Here is an 8,545-nt window from a genome sequence, read left to right on the forward strand (position 1 = left end):
TCAAAACCTAGAATATCATAAGGTCTCCTCAAATGAATTCATCGTCACTCAAAAGTGTTGGACTAGTAATCTGCACAGGACAAAAAACAGACATAGAATATATGTTGTTAAAATTATGAGGTGTATTTGAATTGATTGCCCATTAGTCCATCAGTAAGTATATATTGAACAAGCACTGCAGATGAGCAATAAACTGGGCTAACAATGAAATAATCAGAGGAAGGTGGATTATATTGCCTTTGGGAAATTACGTAGTCTTTCCAGTGGTACAAGCTGCTCTCTGACATAATAATCTATCTTTCTTTCTTTTTTTTTTTTTTAAACAAGTTTTGGCCCGTTTATTAAAGTATATTTTTGTACAGTTTACTTCTCACTGGTCTGTTCTGGCATGCTTCTAATGATATCAGAATCACCTGGATCAATGATAGCCAGTGTACATACTCTGTAGTACTTCCCACATGCTGTACCCAATTCAATGTTATTGCCACTGTAGTGATGTACGCCGGTTTTGGCCAACATAGCGTAATATTCAATCTCTGATTTCCTCAAGGCTGGGCAGTTGTTGGCTAAGATGACCAACTTGGCTTTGCCTTGTCGGATCATTTTCAGGGTCTGTTTGTAGCCCAGCATGTATTTGCCGCTTTTCATGACCAGCTGGAGCCTCGAGTTGATGGACTCCAGCGACTTTTTCATCTTCTTTGCGGCCACCATCTTCCTGCCTGCGGTGCGGGAAGACCCTCAGCCAGAGACCTGCCGCCAAGATGGCCGGGAAGTGAGAAAGGAAGGAGCTCCCACAATCAATAATCTATCTTTCTTAACACTGATATTCTCCTGGAAATGCTGTATGGTTCCAAATTATGGATTCCAATGATCTTTGAAGAATAAAATGACAAGTTAACCCAAAGAGCAATCAAGAAATGTATGTTGGATGCAATGAGGCTGTTGCATGTTACCAATGAAGACATGTACAAGTAGCAGCATTAGAACATTTTTAAGAAAGTGAATAATTGGAAAAAGGAGCTTGATCATATAATAAGGAGTGAGGGACCATGGGTCATCTGAGTGATGTACTGCTGTCTGTGAAACATTAAATGTCAAAGATCAAAGCCTCCAATGTATTTGGTGGATCCTTTGTGGAGGATTTATAGGATTGCATCAAAAATCACAAAGGCATAGGAAAAAAAACCAAAAACTATGGATCACTTGTGAGAAGAAGCAATGTAGGATTGTTTTCCTCATGTTGAACCATCCTTTCACCCTTGATATAAATTTAATTTGGTCATAAATAATATATGTATATATTTATATATACACATATGTATTTTATATACATACATATATATTTGTGTATATATATTCTCATAGATATGTATACAAATACATATATTATTGCAATATTTTTGCTAAAAATTTGGAATAGACCAATGTTAATGATATTGGTCTATAGTTCTCTGTACTTATTTTATCTTTCCATGCTTCCCTGGTTTAAGTATTGAAACTATATTCATCATATAAAAGGAGTTTGGTATAGGTGTGTTTTCTTTCCCCATTAACTTGTAAACTATTTGGAGAACAGAGACAATTGTTATTACTTTTTTTTCTCCTCTGTATTCATGGTATATACATGGATTCCCATGCAGCAAATGTTCGATAATCTTAGTGAATGACTGACATGAATATTATAAGTAGAAAGTCTCATCTGTATATTTTATTCTCATAATTTGTTGTGAGTCTTCTGTATCCATGCTTTTCTTAGAACTTGGGAAGGAGTAGTGAGTCTTTCACAACGTGTCTGGGTGATGTGTGTCTGTCCTTTTCTATCTTTGGCTGTTGGATTTTAAATAATCAAAATTTAAAACCGGAAGAAATCTTGGAAGTCATTTAGCTTAATTCCCATAGTTTACAGATATGGAAACTTAGAACTATGCTGATGAAATCAAAGTTCATTCAGCTACTTATTGGAAGATCTGGGCACAGAGCCCAAGTTTTTTGACTTTAGCCAGTGACTTTTTGCCACAGAAGAGGGAGAGAGAGAGATGACCAGCGAAGTTATTTTCACTTGGAAAGCTAGAAATAGGAGAATAGATTGACTCATCCTTTCCAGTAGCAGTGCTAGGATTGATTCGATTATACTTCCAGAGCTTGAAAGTGCTTGAGGTGGAGGGAATGAGGATAGGGAGGAAAATGGGTGGCACTCAGGCATTCACAGGATATATATGAGAATATGAGAAGAAGGAGAGGAGAAGCTAAGTGAAGCATGGCTGCAGCAGCCTGACAGATATAGTTAGCCAATCAGAATCCCAGAACCTCTGGGAAGTTCTAGGAGCTTCAAGTCATGATCTTGTTTTTTTTGGGGGGGGTGGGGATGGGGCAACATAAGGTGACTGGGGAATAAAGTGAACCGCTCAGTTTGTTTAGAATATTGCTCACGCAAATGGAAAAAAAAATCTGTGAAAAGCTGGAATGGAAGATGGAAGTCAAATTGTGGAAGGCCTTGGACACCACAAAAAACAGCTTTTCACTGCTTAATTCAGTACTTTAATAGTCTTTGATTTCATCTTTGAAAGTATCTCCTTACCTCAAGTGAGAGGGAAAAAACAAAACAAACAAATAAACAATAACTCTTTCATTAGTAGATGGTCTTCTTGAATTAGTATGGCCAAAAAATAAAATAAAATAAAAATTGATCTTCCAATGGCCAGTTCTCCCATATTAAACTTCCCTGAAGTTATCTAAGTGAGTCATTTTGACAGATTTTTTTTTTTGTTCACTAAGCTAATACTCAAAGACTGCAGCTTTCCAGCCTTTGCCAACTTTACAACATTGGTAGCACTTGTGCTCTGCAATTATAGCCTTCAAGTGCCCAAGTTTACTTCCACGTTAAAACAAGATGGGAAGATTTCAGTTGTGGATATATGTGTGTGTGTGTGTGTATACATATATGTATATACACATATGCTTTAATATCTTGATATAAAACAATATTTTAAAATTATTCTTATTATTTGTTATTTAAATATTTTCCAGGTTCTGTTTTAGGTTGGTGGTGGACTATGAAAGATGATTCTACATGGAATGTACAGTGAGGATGGTAGTAAATAAAGCCTAGTATATCCTTAGATGCCTTTATTGACCAAGCTAGTCTTTTACCTGTTTAATTGCTTTTGTCTGCATTAAACTCATTGTCATCTAACCAGTACCACTTTTCACCTTTCACTTTTAGAAACAATGTAAATGAAAATTCTGAAACTCAGCTCTGAATAGTGACAAATTACTTTCCTTTTTCTAAAAAAATGTATTTATGAAATATTATGGGAAGGAGACGAGTTTTCCTAGAGATGTGTCTAATTGTTTGGTGATAATTTGTGGTCCTTCAAAAATAGGACTAATTGCTATCCTGTGTAGGCAGGGAATCTTAGGTGGCAATTTGTAATTTTTAGCAGCTTTTTAGGTGCAGCATTTTAAAGTTATTTCAGCAGGAAGTAAAGTACAAAATCATGTTTATTGGAGATAGAACATTTAAGAGACTGCATTATGGAATCACTGAAGTTCAGAAGCACTGAAATATCTGTTTTCTTACTAGATTATTTTAATTTCTAGTCCCATTAGTTTGTTCAGTTTTAGATCTTAGTACTGGCACATTTAGGGTGGTTTTCTTTTATTTTTAGTATTATAGATTAAAAACAAACAAATAAAAAACCTTTTCATCATTTACTTTATAAAGGGAACTTCCAATGTTTAAGTTAGCAGTCTCGTTAACAGTCATAAACATTTTATACAAACTACAATACTCTTGTTTACCAATGGCTATTCCTATCTTCTTTCACTGTAGCCAAATAATTAGGCTAAGGGATTCTAAGTGGCTGAACACAGCATTGAATCCTCCAGCAATAAAGATATGCACAAATTAGGATTAGACAAGAGAGAGAATATATTATCTTTTAGATCTATTGTTAACTTTTTCATCTTTGTTTTGTTTTCATTGTCACTGGTGATTTACATGGTAATAATATTGATTTATTTTAGGTTTTAGGTAAAGAGATTTGCATTCATTTCCTTTGCTGATTTAAAAGATCCTCTCCTATGGAAAGTTGTTATCATGTGTAGCCTTTAGGAATTTAAGTCATTAAAGAGGCAAATGTCAGGACATTGACAATTTGGGAATTTGTTTTATTTTGTTTTGATTATATGTACTTGTTACACTGTTTTGTTTTGTTTTCTATTTTCTACCCTGTGGGAAAATGGGGATTTTTTAAACTACTTATTATTTCAAAAGATTAATTTATGAAATCAAATTAAAAAATAAAGCCAACAGTCTTAGTTCAAAATTTGGGGCAATATCAGCAGGAATTTCTTTTTTCTCTCTCACTGTTTTTTTAGAGAACAAAAGTATATTTATTATATGAGGGGGATTTCATTTCATAGAGCTTTCTTGGAGTTTTCCTGCCAACCATGTGTGTTGGCTTACTGATGAAAGTACTTGAGTACTTTGAGATAATGAAGCAATTGCTTCATTGCCCCATTAGTCCTGTATTGGTGACCAGTGGAGGTGCTTCCCAAGTTTAAAATGGAGAGAAAACATTCATTTCTCTATTTTCCTTTGACCCTTTCACAGAGTAAGATTAGATGAATTGAGCCTGAGTTTTGGGCCCCTCAATACCTTTTACTGCTTTGTGTTTCTTTTCTAGCTATAGGTGAGTAAACAGTAATTCTGAGATGGACTTGTCCAGCCATGGAGTCAGTCTTGTGAGATTCTAGATCCTCAGTTGATACAAAAATTGTCCCAGGGTTCATTTATAGGTGTGGCTGCCTATCATTTATCTACATGCAGAAACATTTTAAAAATGATCTATTATATACTGAGAGCATAAACTTACAGTATACCCCAAGCAGCAGTCTTAAGTTTCATTATATGAATTTTAATTATATAGGTAGGATAGATACAATGGAATTTTACAAACAGAAGGAGAAGGTAAAAATTTATACATCAACAACAGATAGCAGAAGGGGAAGATCTACACCAGGTAAAATAATAAACTTTTCAGTAAGTACTGAAGCTATCACTGGAATTTGCAGACTAACTATTAATATTGAAGCTATAGTTAGTTATATAATATGCTCATCTTAAGCAAACTGAGATAAAACTGAGCCAGAAACTCCCTTATCACTAACCTTTTAATCTTTTGAGCAAGAGTTTGATGTCTCAGCTAAATTTTGCATGCTCTACTTAGTTATATGACCTGTCAGATAGTTTCTTATCACAGTCAATGTCAACTACTTTGTAGAAGGTACCTCCTCTATATATCATATAGAACTCTTAGAAGTATGACAATTGGCATAAAAACGATTCCAGGCTCTGGCCTGGCTTGTGTAATGGCGAGCAAAGTGGGACTTTTTGTTTTGCTCTTTTTTCTTTTGGAGTTCTAGTTCTTCTCAGCACTAAGGTAATCAAGTGCCTTTGATTGAGACTTGCCTTTGTTTGAATCAAAAGTCTTTGATTAATCAAGAGTCCTTGATGACCTGCTTAAGTCACAAGAAAGTCTAAGTCACATGAGTTCGAGTCACATGGTTGTGACACCCTCTGTGGGCTGACCCTGAAGCAATGTATATATACTCTGAGGTTAACATTTTGATTTTGGAGCCTCAGTCATTGGAAGGGTGTTCCTGTGACTTGGTCAGAGGAGACGCTGGGTAGCCATTAAGGAGACCCCCACCCCTGCTGTGACTTTGAAAACCCAGATGTTGGTACTTCTCTCTCTGGCAACTATATATGTATTGCTTTGGACAGACAGAAGCCCTGTTTGCTGATTTGTTTTATTTGTTCTGTTTATATAATTTCTGCTTGTAATTTCTTTTTGTGTTTTCTCTGAAGTTCAGGGTGAACTAAGTGAATGATATATGTATGTTTAATTAAAGTGAGATTGTAAACCCCTTAAAGTTGCTTTCCTTAGAAAAGCAGATCAAAGAACCTGAGCTAGCAGTCCTCCTGTGTGCCAGTGTTGTTCATCTTGTTGTTGGTCTTACACCTCCACAGCAGCTCCTAGTAACATTGTTGTTAAAGCTTGTCAAGAAACATGGCCCTGGAGAGAATTATTTGACTAGTACAGAGCTGAGGTGAAATATAAAATGCTATTCATTGGTGTCATGAATTACATCAGGTCTTAGTATTTTAATTGTCAATCTCTTGGGATTTGTTTATTTCTTCTGCTTGTTTTAAGTGGGAAAAGGAAGGCAATAAGCATTTATGTAGCACCTAATGTGCCAGGCACTGTGCTAAGCACTTAAAAATATTATCTTATGTCATCTTCACAACAACCCTGTAAGGTAGGTGCTGTTACAGCTCTCATTTCATAGTTGAGTGAACTGAGGCAAACAGAAGTTAACTGAGTTGTTAAGGTAAACTTGTGTTTTCTGTGTTAGCATTTCTTTTGTAAGGAAGAAATTAAAAGGCTCCCTATACCTGATTCATGTTAATTAAATACCTTTCTATTCCCTCCTTTAGGCAGACCTAGAAATCACCCAAATTTAATATTTAAGTTATTAGCCCTCGTACTTTGGGCTGGAGAGAATAAATAGCCAGAGAGTTTGAGAAAGAAAGAATCTTGGGGCAGGGCGGGGTGTGGGGGGGGGTGGAGCCAAGATGGCAGAGTTAAAGCAGGGACTTGTTTGAGCTCTCCCCCAAACCCCTAGAATCATACAGGTAGTAGTATAAAAGGCAGAATTTGAATCTAGGTCTTCCTGACTCCAAGACCAGCTCTCCATATGCTATAGCACAGTGCTACATTAAATATACCAGACCCTTAATATGTCTTTTGTGAATGAATACTTGTGCAGTATATTTTAAAACTCTAATTTTCCCCATGCCTTTCTCATAGTAACTATTTTTCCCCTTAATGTTTATGATAGGCTACTTAATGGCTGGTACCTTGTATAAGATTGTATAACTACAATCCATTTCATGAGTGGAGGTGCCAGTGTTATATAAATGACTGTAGATATAAGGTTAATCTTGAATCAAGCCTCATGTAAGGGAATAGATCCATTTATTGCTTATTTCATATTGAAGCTGCCACTTCAGTCCCCATTTTTGGAAATTTTTTTCCATATTTATGAGACATGTATAGGACATTGTGATCTTTTCTGCTTGAATGCTAAAACCAGCAGTTTTCTTTGGTGTATATCATGATTGATTATCTTGTTACTAAAAGTTCAACAAGTCTTTTTTTTCTTTATTTCTCTTCTGTAACTTTTGTAAGAAAGTTACTATGCAGGCTTTGCTTTCTACTTTAATATAACTGTAGATTCTTCAAGGTTGTTCTCAGGATAATTGTTAGAATTTGCTTTGGGCAAGTTGCCTATCTTGAGACAGTGGCCATTTTACAAGGTCATTAAATGTTTCTCATTCTGAGTCAAAGTATGAGAAACCAGATAGTCTTTTCAAATGGGAAATAGCTTCCAATGTCAAAATCTATGAAAGACTAATTTGATATCTCCAAACAGGCATTCTATAGGAATGTCATGTCTACATGTTCAAAAAAAAATCATTATCTTTTCCCCTAAGCCTTCCTCTCTTCCTAACTGTCTTATTTCTGCCATTCTACCAGTTCCTCTAACTTCTCAATTTTGGAACTATCATCAATTTCCATACTTCCCTTCCATATCAAGTCAGTTGCTACGGCTTTATCAATTCTAGTTCCACAATATATCTAGCTCCTTGTTTCTACTTACACAGTCACCATTACAATTCAGTCCTTCTTATGTGTACTCTTATAATAGACTCCTAATTGCTCTTTCTCAGTCTAGTATCTCTCCTCTTCAACCTGTCCTCCATATAGCTGCCAAACCGATATTCGCTGCTCAAGAAAATTTAATGGCTCTCTATTCTTCCTAGGGTTAAATTCAAATTCCTCCAGCTTTTGAAGCCCTTCAAAAACTGGCTTCAGTTTTTTTGCTAGGCCATTCTCCTTCATGCACTGTAGATTTCAGTCAAGCCAACCTACTTGCTGTTCACTGTAGGTGATATTCCATCTCATGTCTGAAAACTCTCCTTCCTCACCTCCACCTTGTGGAATCACTGACTTTCCTTGAGTCTCAGTTGAACTTCCTATAGGAAACCTGTCCTTATGGCCCCAGAACTGCTAGTATCCTCCCCTAGAAACTACATATATACATTTGATTGCCCCCACCCAGTGGAATATAAGATGCTTAGAGTCAAGAAATCTTCCTTCCTTCCCTCCTTCTCCCTCCTTCCTTCCTTCCTTCCTTCCTTCCTTCCTTCCTTCCTTCCTTCCTTCCTTTCTTTCTTCCTTCCTTCCTTCCTTTCTTTTTCTTTCTTTCTTTCTTTCTTTCTTTCTTTCTTTCTTTCTTTCTTTCTTTCTCTTTCTTTCTTTCTTTCTTTCTTTCTTTCTTTCTTTCTTTCTCTCTCTTCCTCCCTCCCTCCCTCTTTCTTCTTTCTTTCCTTTGTTCTTTCTTTCTTCCTTTCTTTCCTTTCTTCTTTGTACCCCTGGAATTAAAACACATGTAACAAATAGTTAATATTTAATAA

The 8,545-nt window shown here is 35.9% G+C and overlaps 1 protein-coding gene across 1 annotated transcript; it reads right to left on the reverse strand.

Annotated features, from left to right (window-relative positions):
• Positions 1-338: 338 nt before the first annotated feature.
• Positions 339-719, reverse strand: LOC118831623 (60S ribosomal protein L30-like). The gene has a single exon (XM_036739018.1). The coding sequence runs from the start codon at positions 709-711 to the stop codon at positions 364-366; it is 348 nt and encodes a 115-aa protein (XP_036594913.1). The 5' UTR covers positions 712-719; the 3' UTR covers positions 339-363.
• Positions 720-8,545: the final 7,826 nt, after the last annotated feature.

The sequence above is a fragment of the Trichosurus vulpecula genome, chromosome 9 (genome assembly GCF_011100635.1).
Source record: "Trichosurus vulpecula isolate mTriVul1 chromosome 9, mTriVul1.pri, whole genome shotgun sequence".
NCBI classification, from domain to species: Eukaryota; Metazoa; Chordata; class Mammalia; order Diprotodontia; family Phalangeridae; genus Trichosurus; species Trichosurus vulpecula.

Excerpts from the sequence above, each read along its gene's own strand:
- LOC118831623 (XM_036739018.1), bottom strand. The coding sequence starts at position 711 with ATGGTGGCCGCAAAGAAGATGAAAAAGTCGCTGGAGTCCATCAACTCG.